Here is a 20,932-nt window from a genome sequence, read left to right as displayed (position 1 = left end):
GTCTGGCACTGCACAGGGCTGTGAAGAGACACTAGCCTGGGTCCCCGGTGACAGGACAGCTCCAGCAGCACAACAGTCAGGGCTAAGGGAAGTCAACACAGATCTTGGTGACTTCTGGCATCAGCCTTCTTGTAAACACAACTTCTGTCTTTTAGAGTCTGTGACACAAACCCTTGCATATAAAGTCATTGGTAAAGTCAGGCAGATACATTAGCAAAGAGCAGAGGCCATCCTAGTGTTTGTTCACATCAGTGATATTTTTAATTTTAGTTTACAATTAAAGTACATTATTGGTGTCAACACAGCAGAGTCCTTACAGTGAACAGGAAAGTGAACAGGAAAGATTCTGGAGCCACCTGCTTTCTCAAAGGCTGTTTTTGTGATGTAAAACTGGGACAACCATGTAATAAATAAATGAAAAGTGATGTCTTATAATGACTATGAATCATACCACAAATCATTCTATGCCACTGAGTTGTAATGCAGAATAACACATTTCTTACTTCCCGTCTCTGAAAGGGGCAAATTTACACTTGCATGAACTTAATCTATATAGCTCCTTATGCACCCCTGTAGTAATATCTTTGGGAACTGCTAGAAGGTAGTATAATGAAGTTTGGTATAATCTGATATAGTGGTTTGATGTAAATTAAGGTAGACAGTCACTTGGTTGGTATTACAGGCTGGATGTGGACACTTGTAATAGAAATATTAGGACTGGTATAAATGAAATATGAATGGGAATGTGAATATAAGCACCAGAAAAAATAGTCTTAAAAGAATAGCTGTGTGATAGCCTGTGATTTGAATGAAGAACATTTGTTCATAACAATAAAACTGAGGAATGAGTCCCTTACATCAAGAACAGAAGGCCTTCACTCATAAAAACACAGTGCAGAGAGTTAGTGAGTGGAAGACCCTCTAAACCTGGCAGCAGGAGCATGACTGTGAGGTTATAGCACATTACACACAATATTCTTATGAGCTCACCAAGGAAATGGACTGTAGGCATAAAAATGTGTATGTTCCAAAGAAGTAAAGCCAGATAATGACCTTGCCTAAAGGTTATGGATGCTGAAGTAAATAAGGGTTTGAGGAAAATAATGATTGCTAAAGGCTGTGAGAGATATGTCCAAAAGCTATTTCAGCAAGAAGAACTTAACAGATGTGATGAAGACTTGCCAGCTGCTGTCCATTATTCTATATGTCACTCAGAAATTTTCTTGGCCAGATCATTTGAAGACAGACACACCCACCCACACACACCATGGTGTATACTATGTATCTGTGAGTCAATGAAATCTGTGAGAGAATGAATGGAAATGGGTAAAATTGATGTACTTAGAGATTCTGTAAATAGAGATTGCTTTTCCCTTCTATAGAGTCTGTAGCTGTACTAACTTTCTACAGGGAGAAATGGGCAAACTATATATTGTCAAAATAAGAAGTTAATTTTTCCCCCCATGTGCTCAGTAACAGAATAACCACCCTGACCATGGTGCAGCAAAGCACACGCAGGGAGAAAACTGTTCTTACTACACGGTGACACCACAAACCTCTGCAATAATATAGGTCTGGCCAAAAAGTTCTGTAGCAGGATATCTAGAAACAAGTGAAGGCAGATTACACTAAACTTGACTCTAATTATAAAAAAAAGAAAAGAGAAGGAACATTAAAACAATATTTGGGTGTACAGGAATAGGGCTAAGAACACCAAGGCTGGTCTCTCAGCAACAAAAGGCAACTAGGGAGAACGTGGTCCTGCTGCTGAACAAGTTTGTGGATGACATGGAAAAGGCTGAGTTATTCAATGCCTTCTTTGCACTGGTCTTGACTGATAATTCCAGGTCCCTGAGAAAAGGGAAAATCTGGAGCAAGGAAGACTTTAACTTAGCATTTAAGCAAAGTGGACATATGCAAGTCCATGGGGCATGGTCAGTGCTTGGTTTTGACAGGAATAAATATTGTTGCTGCAGTCTGCGCTATTTCCATCTCCCAGCTGTTAGAAACAGCAATATCCAAGTGCCCTTCTTTTGTGAACTTGTGCACTTAGGAAAGAAGATGCCCAAGTAATTACAGCAGATCTAATTAAATTTTCTCTGGCTTTTAGATGATATTAAAACCAAGGAAACATTATGTCGGTAATCTTGCACATAAATCTATAAAAACAACTACAAGATACAAGACTGAAAGACAACATTTCCTGAAATAATCGGAGCCATAAAAAAAAAATTATTGAGCCATAAAAAAAAATTGTCATATTACACATAAATATATTAACCTCTAGACTGACACATGCATGTATATGCATGTACACACCTGCATACATGGACACATTGCAAACTTGTATCTGTCTCACCTTAAAACAAACAGTGATTAACACTGACAAAATACTCTGCTTCTACTAACAATTAAAATTACAATTCAGGAGAATTTTCATACATGTATCATAAACCAAATAATTTTATTAAAACAACAAAAATATAATTTCAGCTGTGGTTTGAATTCTGATTGTTCTGCCATAGAGAATTCTGAAATATTTAAATTTTCATCAAGATATTTTTTCCCCTAAAAATGTTATTTCTTAAAATAACAATATTGAATAATGATTAATTTAATTCTCCTGAAATTATTTACAAAGTTGAGATGCTTTTTTTTTGAGTTTTCTTCCCTCTCCTCTTCAAATTCATAAACTTTTATATTTACAATGCTATTCCTTTTCTCTGCTTTAAAGTAAATTATTTAGATTAAATCCATAATTATTTAGCTGAAATGATCTAGTTTCTCAAGATGAAAAAAATAATTGTGAGATTTGCAATTTTTAGTAATGGAATTTCAGTGTTCATTAAGCTTATTAGTAAACTATCATGAATCCTGCACTTTCAAAATTTTGTTACCACTCATTTACTTTTTTACCAGAGAATCATACATTACAATACTCATTATTCCTCAAGAAAACAACATTGCATTTCCATCAATCAGATTATCACAGTGCACAGTGTTATGTTGCTTAGTTACTGTAAATTTAAATCCATTAAACTGTAAGTTTAACTGTTATGTTGCTTAGTTACTGTAAATTTCAAGTTTAATGCATTTTATGTTGGCATTTTACTTGCAAATAGCAAGCACTGCTTCAAGGAAAACATACTTAAAAAACATTTTTTATGATCTGCTATTTACTAGCTATCATGGAGAAGGAACAATAGTTTCTTGAGACAAGGTTTTATACATTCAGTAATATTGAAAGCTTTATATGTTTTATGTGTTTAGTAATACTAAAGCTTCATCAAAATAACCAACACATACCTGTTCCCAGGCAAAGACATGTTGATTGAAGTAGAACTGAATTTGCTCATTGGCAATGTTGATACACAGTTGTTCAAAAGAATTTTTTTTGAAATTCTCAAAGCCAAAGATATCAAGAATTCCAATATTCAAGCCGTCATCATTTTCACTGCAAAGATGAAATATACTTTTCATTGTTGTATCTTTATTTTTCATTAACCACATTCATTACTACTTCACAAAAGGAAATCATGGGCCAAATCTGTACACCAGTTAGACAGGATAAGTTTTGCTGAACCAGATCTCTCTTAAAATGACAATTGTTAGTTTGAGATACATAAATGCAGATCAGTTCAAAGATTAATGCAATGCAGACCAGATACACAACAACCAAGTCAACTGATAAGTGAATACGGGATGAACAATTTTATTTTTACACTAATATTTGTAAGTAATTATTCTAAAAAGCTGACTACACTACAAAAAGAGCATGCAGTTCTTTTTGTTTCTCTTGGAATAACACAGGATTTACTCATCAGTATCCTGAAATTAAAGACTGTTGTCATTAAGTATTATTTGTTCATATTACTTACTCATAACAATTAAAATTGCTTAGTTTAAGAGTAAAGTAAAAACAATGACTAGCTAGACCTTTTATGTAGCTAAATAACTACTTTATGCACTGGGATGTGGTATGAATTTAAATTACCAATTAAATTCCAGAGAAGCACTGGAAAAACTTTGTTTTGATATTTTAAGTAGGGCATGCTCAAGATATGTGATCACTTCTGCAACTGGAAGAAACTCTACTTATTTGCTGAAGCAAAAAATTAAGAGGATATAATTTTATAACAAACTGAGGCTGACATCAGTGACCTTTGTAGGCAAGTAAAATATAAATCACATTTTTTTTCTATAAAACCTCTTTGAGGGGCTATCTGCAACCATTTTTTAAATAAAGATTTAGGAAATCAGAAATTAAGAATCAGCCTCAAGACACTCATGAATAGCACTTAAACCTCTTTGTGAAGTCCATCTCAAAAAAGAAAGTGTTTCATTGTGGAGAGATCTGAATTTGGTGACTATTTAATCTGTCTCAAAATTACATTTTTGATTAATAGACTGCTAAAATTTATCTGCCCCATTTCTTTTTCAGAACTAATTACATAAAAACAGAAAATGCAAATTATTTTACTACCACAAAATCAAGCAAAATTTGGGGTTTTTTTATAGTGAGCATTTCAGGTTGAATTTTCTCCCTCTGCACCAGCATAATAAGTAAGTATTGAGTCTGGAAAAGGCTCTGTACAGACAACTGAGAGAGGTACACAGGCTAGAAGTGCTGCCCCATGTACCATGGATTTTACCCTATCACTTACTGATTTAAGTTCTGTTTATTGTTGCTCTGCTATAACCAAATACTTATAAGTTTAGACAAATTTAACGATTGCAACCTTGGCTCTTCTCTGATGTTTAGGAAGAAAAAATCCAGGAAATTCAGATCTGCAAACCAAAGCTATTTGCTACTGATATGGTGTTTAAAATGTCACCTTGTAAGTGTGAAGTTGACAATACCACCAGTAAATGTGTTTAAAAACTATTCCCACACATATATGAAACCATGCTTATACCAACAGAGACAACAGCATCAGTGTAAATAAGAGCAGAATTTGACCTATGTAATCAACATGACGAATATCAAAAGTTTACTCTGAAAAACATACAAAAGAAAAACGGTAAAAAGTAAAAAGGGTTAAAAATACAAAAGAAAAAAAAAAGGTTAAATGAGTAAAGATCAACAGGAAAACACCAGATGCTTTTGCCAACCATATCTACTGTATTTTCACTATATCCTATGAATGGGACAAAACCCTTTTCGACATGGTGGGGTCATAAACAAAAAAGCAGCAGAGGAAAAGAACTTAATTACACTAAATGCTCTAGTGAAAGACAATATTATTACCACAGAAAGAATATCTCTTTATTCTACAAAATCACCTTTTACCTTAAATGTTTGTCAGGTTTGAGTAAAGTGTTGATGCGATTGACTATCCAGCTGAAGAGGCGCCCGTACAGTGCTTTGGCCATGGCATCTCTGACATCAGTGGCTTTTTCCACAGTGTTGGGACGAATAATTGTTTCTCCACGAGTCACAACACAGTGAGAGGTGAGGGCCTCTTGCAGTTCATCTGCCTGAATACACAGCAGGGATGCACCTGGGAAGGAATGTCACAGGCATAGCTCAGAGACAGATTTTGGAAGGTGACTGTGTGAGAAGTACCCAAGTTGTGAGGTGTGAATACCCCTCTCAGTTATAACCCACTCATACAAGTCACTGCTGTTCTCCTTTTGCTCCAAAAAAGGGGTGCTTCTTTCCCAGTTCCACAATATTTTTCTATGGCAAGAAAACATGCAAGAAGATAGTGTGAAGACTTCATTATCTCCCCAGGTGTAATTACTGAGAAGGTGCAGCAAATTTCTAGAGAACCTGTGTCCCTTTGCCTCCTCTACCTCCTAGCAGCTTATAATGTAAGGCATCCCTTCCAAAGAATTAGTGAGCCATATATTCACAGGCATATGTGGGGAACAAGTAATGAGCAGCTGAGAAAGAAACTGGGAAAAAAATATTCAATGTGTTAATGAGGTTCTCCATCAAATGTTCAAATAACCTTGGAAAAGTTCTAAAGATTTTTTCAGGCATCTGCAGTATTAGTCATGTTTCCTGTAAGCCAGTGAACTGGTTAGTCAAATAAGATGCATAACATGGAAATTTTTTTTCTTTTTTGCATTTGAATTCAGGTGGGCTTAGAATTAATCTACCTTCAGTTTTTAATTATTCTTGCAAAATTTCCATGTGAATACAATTTTCATTGATAGCTCTTACAATAAAATACATTTGCTATGAAAACACTAAAGAAAAACAATGTTAAATCAAGTAAAAAATACTCACAGTTCTCAAGGGCTACTGGATTGGAAATGTTGCTCTTGTCAATCATATGTTCGGATACTACTGCAGAAAATTCAATGTTACCCACATTTAAAATGGCAGCCAGGACACTGTACACACTTCCAAGTTCCTGAAAAGTATATTAAAAAAATGCAATATTTAATAGCCAGGTCATTTGTCTCTGTGGTTTGTGCCATGGGTATATGTGTGTGTGCTGTTTCCTGCTGTCTGCCATGTGCCCACTACTTCCAGGAGTGCTGTTCTCAGCACTTATTCCCATTCTGTACTTAGAAAAGTCTTTAAACACTAAGACAGTCAAAGAGGGCAAGACAAACCATAGCCTAACCTCTCTTCTGTACTTGTTGACAGGAAGTAAGGAAAGCAAAAACAATGGTGTGCATACCCTCTTACATAGAAATAATTCAGAGGTTATTTATATCTGCCCTTCACTGTGTCTGTAGGTGCAAACATGTCTACAGATTTAATACCTAGCTTAACAAAAAGTAGAAAAAAATCTGTATTGATGTTTCTTATATCATGGAAACAAAGGTATTCCAAATAATAGGTCTATATCAACCCCCACCAATGTAATCAGAAAAAGTTTTACTGGGAGAAGAGTGAGGCCTCACATCTCCGACTTGGAAAAGCACTTTATCCTTCAAAATGTCAGACAGGAACTCACCAAAGCATCTTAATATGGACTTTGCTTAAACAAATTTAGATTTCAAATTATTTAGGAGGTTCTGCCATGTTTAGTTGGTAAGGTGGTGTTAGGACATGGCTTGGATTTCATGATCTCAAAGGTCTTTTCAACCTTGTTAATTCTGCGATTCTGTGAAAAGGAACTCTGTCATGAAAAAGGCTGTTATTACTCTGGACAGTGAACTGATATATACAGTAAATTCAGTACCTATACACAAATACATACATTTCAAACAATATTTGGAATTAGTAAAATAATGCTTCCGTTGCAGGTTGGACTTAGATTTTAACTGCATATTTTCATCTGAATAGTGAATGTTCATCATTATACCTGATGATCTGAGTGGTTTTTACTCAGAAAAATCTAGGTGTACCTGTAAAGCATACTAACAGTCTGTGACAACGTGTATTTTGAGGGATAATAGTATGTTTTTTAAATAGCAGGTTGAAAGCATTTGTAGCAGTTTTATAAGAAGCAGTTTTGAAAATCTGATTGGTATTTTATAACTAAGAACTTTTTATAATTGCACAGCATTTTATCCTTATTATTCAATACTTTGCTGGTACCACGTCAGGCATCATTTACTCAGATAAAATCTCTAATTGCTCTAGAATACTTGAGCTTGTTTTCAACACTTTCAGAAGTTAATCTAGCAGTTAATAAATAGTGATTCCAGTGACAGCAAGACAAACGGGGTAAGCTCACTCTAAAAAATTATGCTGAAGATAATTGGCACACAGTTTACTTAGGATTAAGTACTCATTTTCATTTTAAGATTAGGGACACAGTTGAAATGCAAAGAAATAGATAGCTTAACTTCTGACATCATGCTGTACAATACATATAGCTGCTGACATTTTCCTGCTCTTTTCCAGTGTATTTGAAATCTGGCTTGATCTGTCTCATACAACATAATTATTGTTTCCCTCAGGCAGTCCTTTCTTACTAATTTTGCTGTGCAGCCTTAAATAAAACTGTGATTTTAAGACAGGGAGTACTGACAGTAGTTACTTTTAAAGCTTGTCAGGCAGTTAAAAGCAAATTTCAAAGAAATAAAGCTTTGTTTAGGTTTCAGTTTTAACTGAAGATTTTATTCTGTCCATGGCTTTCTGCTAATAAAACACTGAACGTGCTTATATAGAAATTCCTCTGTGCACTGGGACGAATCTCAAAGCTTAAGGCTGCATTACTAAAAAGTGAACTTGGGAAAGGAATTCAATGTCTTATGGGATATTTTTTTCACTGAAAAAAAAATGTCTTTGCACATGTATCCGATATCAGAACATCAGTGGGGGAAGAAGACTCTTCCTTCACTCCTGCAAGCACAGCCTCAGACAGGTTAATTCACCCTGAGGAGGATGCAAGGCAGGTTGACATGGCTGGGGGTCACAAGTAGCCACAAGCAGATTGCCTATGGCACTCAGCCTGCTTCTGAAACTGCAGGGTTCTACCGGTAGATAATTCTCCACAGATTCAGCTCCCAGTGGCTTGCTGAGTTAATCAAGTGAAGATCCATGCTAGAACTGCACAATGCAGCCAGTGACCTGGTTCTAACTGCGTCTTCAATGTACATGGAAGGCCTCTTTTGGATGATCGAGATTATTGTTTCCACCCATCCAAGTGAACAAAAGAATTGGAAACAAAAACAGACTTGCTGCTTTTCATGCTTTAAATTAGGATTTATCAAGGTCTCCGGTGCTGTGACAAAACTGCTATCAGTGCTGAAACATGAATGTCCTTTCATGCTGCTTCTGGAAAGGTGAAAGCACAAGTGAAAGGATGTGATACTACAGGTGTGATATTACTAAATGCAGCTGTGAATAACATGTAGAGGAGAAAGAGACTGTGAACACCTTTGCTACTACAACCTAATGCAAAGTGACCCTGGAAGAACAAAATAGGTGAATACATCTGTTCTGCTGGCTATTTCAAATATTTACATTGAGGGAAGCCAGAAAGCGTCAACTGAAGAGAGCAATTTTCTGTGAAAAGCTTCTTACCACATACAGTTTTGTCAGAGAAATGAAAACATATGTCCATTCTGAAGCACTAGTGCTATATTTCACGGATACTGTATGGATCATACCTTTATTTATAAACAATATAAATAGTAAAGTAAGAGATAAATGACACCTGTGATGCACCACTTCTCGTGGGGAAAAACTAGGTCACAGGATGGGATTTCTTTCCTTTATAAATCCAGTCCTTTTTTAATTTCAATTCTAGCAAAGACAGACTGAGGAGAGGGGTTTAACAACTAGCTGAACAATGATATGAGATCATAAAGAAAAATGGGTTCAGTTACTGTTTAGTGATGAGATTCATCTCCAAAGGGATTTAAGAACTTCATTCAACTTTATCCCCAGAGTTGTGAAAATGTATTGAGTTCATCAATACCCAGATTAGCTCAATGAATTTTTAGAACTTTCACCATGGACTTCCTCTTAAAACTGAGATGAGGCTCATATTCACAGGCCTAAAATTATTGGCTAATAAACAGTTACAACATAATTTTCTGTGCATTAAATTTGTTAAAATCTCTCCCCGCCACAAATTACTCAGCTGTTCTGCGTTCACTGATTTCAAAGCCTTGTTGGCTAATATAATTTTATTGGTTTACCAATGCCTTGAAACTTTAAAAATTTAAATGTTACTATATAACAGTAAGTTGACCATCCAAGATCCTAAAACACAAACACAATATGCTAAAGGAAAAAGGGAGATTTGAATGCTTTATATAAGTTTTTCCTGATTAAGGTAGCTGGTGAAGTTCACAAAGGAAAAGGATTATCAGCACTCACCTCCAGTGTAAAACCTATGACTTTGAAGCACTGTTCTATTAATTCAAACTGAGACTTATAAAAGCTATTGTTCATGAAATCTTGCACTATTCTGAAATGATCATTTTGCAGATATCTGAAAGAGTTGATGGACACAGAGTTAGAATGCAAACGAGGCTGAGAATTCAACACTGTGTTTCTTAGTAATCAATTTATGCAAAAATAAATTGCATTACCTGGGAGGTCTATATTCTGGCAGTTTATAATGTGCCAGTTTTTTCTTTTCTGCGAGACCAGCATAAATATAATAAAAAATATGGAAATTTTTCTCTCCTCTGAAACAACAGAAACAACAAACTGATTTAGTAATATAACCATGTTGCATTTATTAATGACACACATACTATTACTAAATGTTGTTTTAATAATAGGCAAGACTCACACAAAGTGACGGAGGACTCTGAAAGAAGCTTTATTACACACTAGCTGTGAACACCCTTTTCATGCCATTCTGTGTTTGTCCTGACACTGCCAGGGTGGCTGCTCCGTGCTAAAGCAGCTCAGTGCTGCTCTGCCCTTGATGCAATTGGTAGATCCTGTGTGAGATCTTGCACGTTCCTCACCCACGCACACTGAAAGGGTTGCTTAACTCCAGTTATTTTAAAAAACCTGACTGTGGGAGAGGTATACACTCTTGGTTCACTGAATGCAGTAGGCCTATTGTGTCTTTTAGCCCTGAACCAAGAAGCAGACATTCAGCAAAAGGGCCTTATGACTTGGCATGCTTTCCCTAGAAGCTAGGGAAAGTTCTCCTTATGAGTGATCCCTAGTGCTCCTTATGAGAAAGAGCTAGGTGAAAATTTGCAACCATGACTGAGCCCTGAGATGCCCAAGTCAGTCACTACTGAATGGTAAAAAGGAATTGTGTTCAAACCCCTGCTTTGTGCATGAGCTTAGGTCTATGTCTCAGGGGCACCATCAGATCCTAGAAACATCAAATGGCTTGGGTTGGGAGGGACCTCAAGGATCATCTAGTTTCAACTCCCCTGTCATGGGCAGGGACACGTTTCACTAGACCGGGTTGCTCAGAGACCCATCCAGCCTGGCTTTGAACACTTCCAGGGATGAGGCATCCTCAGCTTCCCTAGGCAACTTGTTTCAGAGCCTCACCACCCTCACACTAAAGAATTTCTTTCTAAAATCTAATCTAAACCTACTCTCAGTTTAAATCTATTGCCCCTTATCCCATCACTACATGTTCTTGCAAAAAAGTCTCAATCTTTCTTGCAGGCTCCCTTCAGGTGGAAGGTGGCTGTTGGTCACCCCAAAGCCTTCTCTTCTCCAGGAGTCTCAATCTTTCTTGCAGGCTCCCTTGCAGGCTGTTGGTCACCCCAAAGCCTTCTCTTCTCCAGGGTGAACAATCCAAATTTTCTCAGCCATTTCCAAAGCCTTCTCTTCTCCAGGCTGAACAATCCAAATTTTCTCAGCCATTCCTTGTACCAGAGGTGCTCCATCCCTCTAATAATCTTGGTGGCCTTCTATGGAATTTCTCCAATGGGTCCACATATTTCCTGTAGTGAGGACCCCAGAGCTGCATGCAGCACTGCAGGTGGGGTCTCACCAGAGCAGGGTAGAGGGGCAGAATTGCCCCCCGACCAGCTGCCCCCACGCTTCTTTTGATGCAGCCCAGTGCACATTTGGCTCTCTGGGCTGGGAGGGCACATGGCTGGGTCATGTCCAGCCTCTCATCCACCCCAAGCCCTTCTTGGCAGGGGCTCTCTGGGCTGGGAGGGCACATGGCTGGGTCATGTCCAGCCTCTCATCCACTAGCACCCCCAAGCCCTTCTTGGCAGGCATCTTTGACCCATAATCCCCTATAAACAAATCTTACTAGATGTTCTAAAATGGAAAATGACCAACAAACAAAGAAATAAGCTACAATACTACAGGAAATTTAGAGGAAGTAAATCCAAGTGACACATTTAACACAATACTCCAAAATCCCACAATGAAATGTATACCTGAACTATTAGTAAGTTTTTAATTATTTGCATGTTCTTATTTTATATATCACATGGGCATTTTTATAAGATTTGTTTAAATAACACAGGAAGCAATGAGAAAAAAATCTGGAGTAGTTTTCAGCTAGCTTACAGATTCATAAGCTATTAATATACAACTTTTAAGGAAAAACATCCAGGTAGCTCATTCATCTTAGTGTTTTGAACCAAGATGATTTCCTGCATCATAACCCCTAAATCTCTGCACTCTGTAAATTTCCTGCTATACAACTTTTAAGGAAAAACATCCAGGTAGCTCATTCATCTTAGTGTTTTAAACCAAGATGATTTCCTGCATCATAGGCCTACTCTGTAACCCCTAAATCAGGTCAAATACAATTTTCATACTTACACTGCCTGGTGGACAACTCTGGACTTTTCAAGGAGGTACTCTGAAATCTGAGCTCCTACTACAGTGCCACCACAAGTGAATTTCATTTCCAAATATTTTCCAAATCTGCTTGAATTATCATTGATGATAGTGCCTGCATTCCCAAATGCTTCTACAAGGTTGTTCACCTGGAGAATTTTCTCCTGCAGAGTCCTGTTATTAGCCTGGATATGAAAAAGATAATTGCTTCAAATTATCAGTGATTACTCAAATTCATGCATTTTTAGGTGTTCCTTTAATCTTCTCATTGGTATTGTGAAGTGTGACATAATCAGGGCAGCTATTCCCATGGAAATTATATGCAGAAAAAGGCATATATATATTAAGGCTGTCTGGAAGAAATAACACTATAAATTAATTTCTACAGTTTCTGTGTTTTTGTGGCTCTGAGATGGCCAATCTGCTTTTAGGATCCTTGTTAGCATCTGGGTACTGCTCCACTGCACCCAATCCATTAGCTTGCTTTCATCTCACCTCGGGCATGCTAAAAATGGCATTTCACTCAGACAGTTATGGCGACCACTTCCCAGAATGACTGTGTCCCACTGACAGCAATCTGGCTGTGGAAGAATGATAAGCTAGAGGAGGATTTTATTTAGTACTGCTTGGGTGACTTGAAGGTACTCAATTAAACAGGGATCTGACTAAGTCACAGCCCTCATTGCAGTGGGTACTTTTCATTGTGGAAACCCCAGCATATTTCCAAGTGACCATACAAGGGAGGAACGAGTAGATAGATCAGCATCATGCTCTAATGTTCTTTGGAAAATGTGTAACAGTCTCACCCCACAAGCAATGCCCCATCCATAGGTTCAGCCCTTTAGACCCAGGATAGCAAAGCCTTAAAGCCTTACAGAGACATCCCCTCTGCCACTTACCTTGCCAAGGACAGTGAGCTGCTGAACCAGCAGATGGGCACTTTGCGTCTTGCCAGCTCCACTTTCTCCAGAAATAACAATACACTGCAGAGAACAGAGCAAGACTGAGCTCATCACATATGTCTCAGCCTGGCAGAGGATGTAATCAGATACCTCAACCATACCTGATCAGAGTTGTATGTCACCATGGACTGATAGCCTATGTCAGCAACAGCAAAAATGTGAGGAGGGTTAGCAGTCCGTTTGGCTCCAATATACAGTTTGGAATGCTAAGCGTAAGAAAAATACAATCATTATCACCATCCTTTAAAAACTTTTTTTTTTTTAAAGTTTGGTTTTATTTTTAGATTAGTGTACAGCATGCTGAGGTTTCCAGCAGTGATGTTTTCTGAGGGAGCTGTTACTGCATTCACTATACCACAAATCTGTATGTATTTAGGACTATAAGAACTGCTAAAAAATGAAGTGCCATTTTCTATAATTTTAGCCCTGATTACATTATGAAATTCAATTTATTAGAAGACAATTTGCTGTTGTCAGACATCATAGTTCCAACTTATTTAAATTTATTTGTGCTTCCCTTACTATTAGTATCTCTGCATGGTATTGATGTTAAAACTGGAGATCTTTTCTGTACCTGCAGTATCTGATAATTAATAATCCCAAATTATTGTATGATCTAACTTTAATATCGTTCCCCTTTTGTATAACAGGGAGACAAATTCCCTTTTGTATAATAAGGAGACAAATTCAAAGAAGTTAACATTTTACAGGATTGCTTTGTGTATGATCTACACTGCACACATAAAGACACTAGAAATTAAGTATTTTGGAGTTTCTCATTTCTGTGCTGAAATTCAGCAAGTGTTAAGAATTTGTGTCAATGTGCACTTGAAAGAACATCTCTACTGGTAATTCTGTTTTTCCAGAGTAAGTTAAAATAAATCTCAAGAATGGTCTTACTTTACACTTAACACAAATATTTATATTTTAGTGGAATTTGGTGCTAGTTTAAAATAGCAAAACCATAATTCTCACACCTGTGAAGAATAAATATCTATGTTCCGAAATGGATTGACAGCGATGAGAATGTCCCCAACGTATGTGTAGATCTGGTCCTTGGCATAACCCTTCTGCAACTGTTCCGTTACTGTATTCTGACGGAGAGGGAATAGGAACCATAAATCACATGGGGGGAAAAAAGAATGTTAGGAAAATGTATAAAATATTTATATTGTTTCAATGAGTGAGGATGGGGAGGGAAGGTATTTATAGTCAGGAGTACAATAGATCGTCATCAAAAGTGAGTAATATTTTCAAACACACTGGCATTTCTAATATTTTGTCTTACTTTGAACAGTACATACTTACAGATCCTCAAATGGCTGTAGAAAAAGGAGTTAAGTACTGCTTTCACTCAGTTCATCAGATGTTTCCATGAGACAGTCTTGTCTACATTTCTACTACTAAATTTTCATGTAACTTATCAAGCAAGAGCTGTTTGATTGAGTCCATAACTGCCATTACAGCTGCTCTAACATTACTCTCAGTTATGATACAACACAGATGTTCAACTGTTTTGTTCCCATTAATGTAAACAATGAGGCATCTTTCCCTATTAACAAGCAAGTCTCTGCTGTGATTGTTCTTTGCTGTTGCAGAGCCAGTTCCCCTGAACCAAGGAAAAAGAAGGGCCCATTAGAGGCATTCAAATTTCTTGATGTAATTTCCCTCAGCTTCTTCTGCATACACAGCTGAGTATATAAAGTGCCTGGTTAGGTTTCCAATCAAAAGAGGCCACAGAGCTGAATGAAGAAATTCAGACCAGCCTTGAGACTAATCTGGGGTACATGTGAAAATATTTAGGCTGCATACCCACTGGAACAGAACAACGAACTGGCAGCAGAGGTCTACAGAAGGAATTGCTTTCCTTCTTCATCTATCTATTCACAGTGTTGTACACTGTGTCCTGTTTAATACACTTACAAGACAAATTCTCAACAGCTGCAGAGGCTAAATTTCCTTCATGAGAAAACATAAGGAGAAAATCTTGGTTTTTCATTGCCTTGATAAACTTTTTGGTTTTGAATGCTCTCTTTCCTTTTTGCCAGAACCAGATTCATGTTACAGAATTATTTTAGGAGAACTTCTGCCCTTTCGGAAATTATTTCTTGCATCAATAGAAAGAAGGTCTCTTGTCTTGCTCTGATGATGGGGCTATCTAAACTGGAAGAAAAATTTGAGTGGAAGAAAGAATACAGTTCTGAGAAGCTGCCATTCATATGTGAAAGTGGTTTTAATTTGATTTGATTTAGTAACACCACACAGTCAAACAATGCATTTAGACAGAGGCTTCCTGAGGATTTCCATGAGAATGCTCCATCTCTGAGTAAATGGGATATATTCCAGTCAGTCTGGGGTTTTTTTGTGTAATAAAATCTCTTTAGCTTGGATTGTTTATATGTATCATGGTAAAAGATAAAAAAAAAAACAAAACCCCTACAGCAGTCTTACTCTTCCCAATACTAAAAAACGCTTAAACCTGAACTTTGTACAGTAGATAAATTTTGGGTTAGTTCAATTGCAGTTAACATCAAGCTACTATAAAAAAGCTCTTGAATAGATGGAATATGTTCTGTGAGCTGTCAGCATGATACAGTTTACCAGCCCAAGTGCCACAATGAATATTCTGGACTGACAAAGTTACAATATACCAGAGAAGTTTTACAGATAAGAGAATGGGAATTATAGTCTATGCAGAGCCCAGTAGATGAAGAATGACAGTTTGTTAGCAACCACTGATGGCCTCCAAGACCTGTAGATAATGTGCTGCAGCCTGATTCTTCTTTCTGGTTTTGAAGCTTAAAGCATAAACACAGCAGATCTCCTCCCTCCCTTATGCCATGTTTCCCTGCACACAGTGGACTAACTTTTGACCTTTGACAAACCAGTAGCATTTGTATCGGTTTGGTCAAAAGTTCACTAGAAGGCATTGACAGATGAGAGGCTCAGCTGACATAAATTCACCCTCATGCATTTCCCCATCAAAATAAGTCAGTGAGAACCTAGTCTGGGAGAGTATAGTAAGCTAGTTTAAGACAACTCTCAGTGCTCAAGCAACAGGGATGGAAGGTCTTGGACCTAGACTAATTTCAGGTTAACACACCACTGCAAACTGGATACTTAGCTGTAATAAAATCCAATTATATAAATCCTGTTTAGTCAATGGTGTTATAATACTGTTTGGTCGACGGCTGTAACTCCAGAGATTGTTTTGGCTTTGAGTTGGAACCTTTCTGACACAGTAAATCTTGTCTAAAATATTTGGGATAAAGTGGTGATATGTCATTGTACAATTACACAACTGAAGTGTGACAATACAGTTGAATTTGAAAATCAACAGCACACCACTGTGACTTAATATGTGATTACTTCTCTTCAGGAAAACATGAAAAAAAGAGGTTCTTACCTCATCCAGTACTTCCAAAGTTGCTAAATCATCTACTTCTTCTTGGTTTGAAACTAGTGACTTACTGTAGTTCCCTTTCTTTGTGTGAATACGTTCAAATCTAGAAAAGAAAGAGATATAATCTCCTGACAAAAGGAAACACAGAGCAGATCTTGCATCTGCAACCATCTTGAAGGCCAAAACATTCTAGCTTTCCATTGTTCTGAATTTAAACACACAAATGTTTGAAAAGCAATACAGAAGTCAACTTCTTGGTACAGCACACCTGTCCCTGACAGTTCAAAAGCTGTGATCTGATCCCAGAACTGCTACCATGAAGAACTTTGTCACTCTATAGATCCCTGCTTAGATCACACCCCTACATCAGCTGTAAGACAGAAGCTTGGCAATACAAGTAAAGAAAAAAGAACATATTTATAAAGCATGCAAGAGTGAAACTCTGGCAGCAACATGCAAAAAGATCCTGCTAACAGTTATGTATAGGACAAAACCAGGGGGGTATGATGAAATAGTACAGCAAAGATGATGCAGACAAAGCACTCAGGACAGAAACATTTCTAGCTTAGTAATGACAGTACTCTAAAGTCTGGCTGAGATGACCTCACTACAGAGCAAAGTGCTACAGAAACAGAACCACTGGGGTAAGTGAAATACATCTTGACCAAATTTTCTTGGACTTGCTAGGAGAAAAAGTTATACATGAGAAGGAAACAGAATTTCAAATATCTCTATAAATATCAATATTACCAGGTTTAAACTTCAAGTTTAAATTTGTCTTAGATTTCTTTTCTCCTTCAATCAAACCATAAACCCAACTTTATGGAGCCTTATTTTAATTAGCAAGAAAATTCCCAGAGACTTGGATCATTCTTTATCCAAGAGTAAAGGCATTGCTAAATAGAGCAAACACAGCAGAGAATGCAAGGTTTACAATTCATATTAGTTATACTTGTGTTATGAGATGAGGGAAAATAAGGGAAAGGGAAACTGGATAAGTAACAGCAGAGTTCACAAACTAAATCAAGCTCAGATATGTAATAAGGCACAAGCACAGGAAAACTATTAAGTAAATCTGATCTCCTGATATGACCTCACTCCCTTTGATGCCACTGGTGGGCAGGCACCTCTCAAACACAAGAAACATTTACCTTGGTAAACTCAGACAGCCAGGAAACTGTTGTGTGAAGCACTCACTCTTCACCTTGATTCCAGACAAGACCAGGTAAATTCTTTATTTAATTTTGATATTTGGATATATGGCATAGATAAAAGCAGACAGGTGTTTTCTACACAGGCAAGAATTTTGATGTACAGTGAACAGATGACAGAAGAAAGAGTGTAGTCTCACCAAGATGGAAAGTGTAGAGTGAGTGAACATCACACTGATGGGAAAAGCTGAACACCCACAGATTTACTGCATATTTAATGGGCTGTACCTGTTCCATGAACATCACCTAGTTCATGAGTGCTGCTTCAGGTCATGCTGGCTGTGCACTGACGAGGGATGTAGATGCAGAAACTCAAGCAGGCAACTTGGTGCAATAACTATCTGCCAGGACTGAAAAGGGACTGGAAGAAATGGGCAAATGATGCCCTCCCAAAATATAAGTGCCCTCACAATCTGGATAATGGAAATCCAGACCCGAGGGCACTTCATCTATCACTTCTTTCAATTTCTCTTGTCTCTAACAATAATTCCCTGAGGATGACAGAATGGCCTGTCCTCATCCTGGTGCCAGTTTCTTCCTCCTTTATACAGGTGCCAGCTACCACTAGAGTTTTTAATTGTCCATAATGCAAAGGCAGGAGCTTCACACCCTCAGCTGACTAACTCTGCAACTTTAATATCAAGACACAAACATGTAAGACTTCCTTGCAAGAGCTACACCATAGTTTCAGTTTCTGTGCCAGCACCACAGCACAGTATCCAGTGAGGAGGCTAAGTGACCAGGAAGCAAAATGAAACAAAGGATTGACAGGATCTACATTATCCTAGGTTTGACCTATTCTTCCTTTTCCTTTGGAATCCAGTTTTAACATGAGAGATGTCCTGATAGTAGTGTCCTTGCAACAACAGTATGAGACCACTTTTGGTAGCAGGTACCCCAGGTAGTATTAAAGAGGAGGTGGTAATACAAAGATTTAAATTAACTCCTCAGCCTTGCATAATCTACTGCTGTTTGATTTGCATTTAGTAGCTAAAGGATGTTTCTGAATCCAAAGTCAGAGGTGTAGACAATATCCTACCCTCTCAATAGAAATCCAACCCCTCTATAATTCACACTCCTATTTATACCCCTTTTTAAAAGTTTAATTTGAAAAAAGTTAAATTTGAGCAGCTGAAACAATTTCTCCTTTGTACCTGCATGAAGGTCATTTTATGTCCAGAAAATGCATCTAATATCAGTGTGACTTTGAGACAGAGCTATCAATATGCACACAAGGGAAAGATGTGGGAATTGCAGGACTATGTCAAGCTCTACTGTTCTATTTTTTCCTTTGCTGAAGAAAGATCCGAAACAAAATATCTGTCAAGCTTTGCTTTCCATTTCTGGTGGCACTGTTACACATTGAACACATTTTTTTTTAATATGTTAGATCCTTAAATGTTACTGCAGATCAGTGAGAGAGTGGTATTTCCCAGGACTAGTTTCAATTACCATTTTTCATTTAATGTAAGAAACTAACAATTGCTGTGCAGGAAGGGAGGAGAATGCTCCAGTCATGGCCATTTTTCTTTTTCTGTTTTTTTTTCTTTTAAGGAAACAGATCTCTGTGTATGCCAGGGAAGTTTAATTACATAAAATCGATCCTCCTGTAATTCTCCCCAGCTGACATTATAAGAACACTAGCGCTTGTTGGGCTAGATTATATTCTCCATTCTCCAGAGTACATAAGAGTGGCAGATTTGCAGAACACAATATTTTTCCACTTTGCTGTCAAAGGGCACAGACCCCTCAAGGGCAGTTATACTGCTTCACTTCAACCACTTAAAAAAACCCCATATCAGTGCTGTTGACATCAGTGCTGAAATTTCATTAAGATCATGCACATAGACATTGTGAACTGAAATAACCATGCATCTCTGTTCTGCTCAAAAATATATTGGAGGCATTGGATTTTACAAGCATGCCCGACATGCAATTCAGGCAGCTAAAGGCCAGAAACTTCAATGCACTAAGGACAAGAAAATGAGTCAAGGCAGCATTGTTTCTGTGCATTCTCTTTCACATCAATGCTCCCCTCCCCCCACCTTATCTTTCAAGATTCAGTTAAATCAAAATGAGGCAACCGCAGCTTTTCTTCTTCAAATTGTCAGAATGTATTTAAAAGATTTCTGATAGTTCCAAAAATACCATGAAAAGGAAAGTGTGACTCATGATGCCCTGCTGAACTCTCTGCCGAAGCTGGTTGGAGAGTCATCTACAGACTAAGAAGTGACAGTAAAAGGGCTGGCCTTAGTCTGAGTGTACAGAAGAAACTAAAAATAATGAAGTTTTTGTAAGGTGAAGGTGGAAACAGCTGTACACCTCCCAGCAGTTACAAACAGCAGTAAAATGACAAAGAAGCAACACAGAGAAACCTCTACAGGATCTGTCATTGCTGTTGATTCTATTTCTCTGGAGGCTGAACAAAGCAGTACTAATTCACACTTAAAATCAAATTTTTTTCTTCACAGATATATCTTGTGAAATCTGCTTAAAACTACAGTCTGCTATCTATGAAAAATCTGTACCTGACTTTAGAAAGTGTAACACTTCAGTGATAAGCCTCCAGCTGCATCTGCACAATGCTTTGCAGATAAACCTGGGTTCCCCTCAGTATTTACATGATTGACAGCTGAGACTACAGGCTGCAGTCTCAGGGAGCTGTGCTGCAGCTTATGCAATGTTCCTGAGAGCACAGTTGCCCTGCAGAGCTATGGGGCTTTTGATTCAGAGGTGGCCTGTGCCCAGCTCTGCACAATCTGTTTGACAAAGCTTGTGCTGCTTTTCCATGACCTGTAAACAAAGCAGATTATTATTCCTTCACAACAGCCTCAAGAAATTGCTGTACACTCACAAATTTTAGGGGGACATATGTGTTCTTAACTGAGCAAATAGGAGATCTCTGAAAGGACTCTTTGGGATTAGCTCATGAGTCAGGTCCAGGCCCCATGCTCAGAGCCATATCGAGACAACAAAGGGGAAACTCCATGGGTATGAAAAGCCTGCTGAAGTGTCCCACCTTCAGGAGAAATGATTGCTGAGCAAGTGGACTAGCACAACAGAAAAGTACCACTTGCAGAGCATTTCTCCTGAGGAGTTCTGAATGCAGGAGGAACATCTTGCTCCTCTTTTCTTCAGAAGGTAAACTATTCTTCATTCAGGCATTGCTGTTGTCCATTGTGTTATATAGAAGAACATTATTCAGATTTAG

General features: G+C 37.8%; 1 protein-coding gene across 1 annotated transcript in view; it reads right to left on the bottom strand.

The window, feature by feature from the left end:
* The window catches only part of MYO3A (myosin IIIA), a 104,206-nt gene that overhangs the window by 37,253 nt on the left and 46,021 nt on the right, over nt 1-20,932 (bottom strand). Inside the window, exons 9-18 of the mRNA XM_041408655.1 lie at nt 16,514-16,613; nt 14,085-14,201; nt 13,209-13,313; nt 13,045-13,128; nt 12,128-12,330; nt 9,952-10,050; nt 9,737-9,851; nt 6,236-6,362; nt 5,291-5,501; nt 3,307-3,454 (exon numbers count right to left, since the gene is read on the bottom strand). Coding sequence (XP_041264589.1) covers nt 3,307-3,454; nt 5,291-5,501; nt 6,236-6,362; nt 9,737-9,851; nt 9,952-10,050; nt 12,128-12,330; nt 13,045-13,128; nt 13,209-13,313; nt 14,085-14,201; nt 16,514-16,613 — 1,309 coding nt within the window. The remainder of the gene's footprint in view (nt 1-3,306; nt 3,455-5,290; nt 5,502-6,235; nt 6,363-9,736; nt 9,852-9,951; nt 10,051-12,127; nt 12,331-13,044; nt 13,129-13,208; nt 13,314-14,084; nt 14,202-16,513; nt 16,614-20,932) is intronic.

Source organism: Onychostruthus taczanowskii, unplaced genomic scaffold, assembly GCF_017590055.1.
Source record: "Onychostruthus taczanowskii isolate IOZ18803 unplaced genomic scaffold, ASM1759005v1 scaffold3, whole genome shotgun sequence".
In the NCBI taxonomy this organism is placed as follows: domain Eukaryota; kingdom Metazoa; phylum Chordata; class Aves; order Passeriformes; family Passeridae; genus Onychostruthus; species Onychostruthus taczanowskii.
This window is presented reverse-complemented; position numbering and strand designations above follow the sequence as displayed.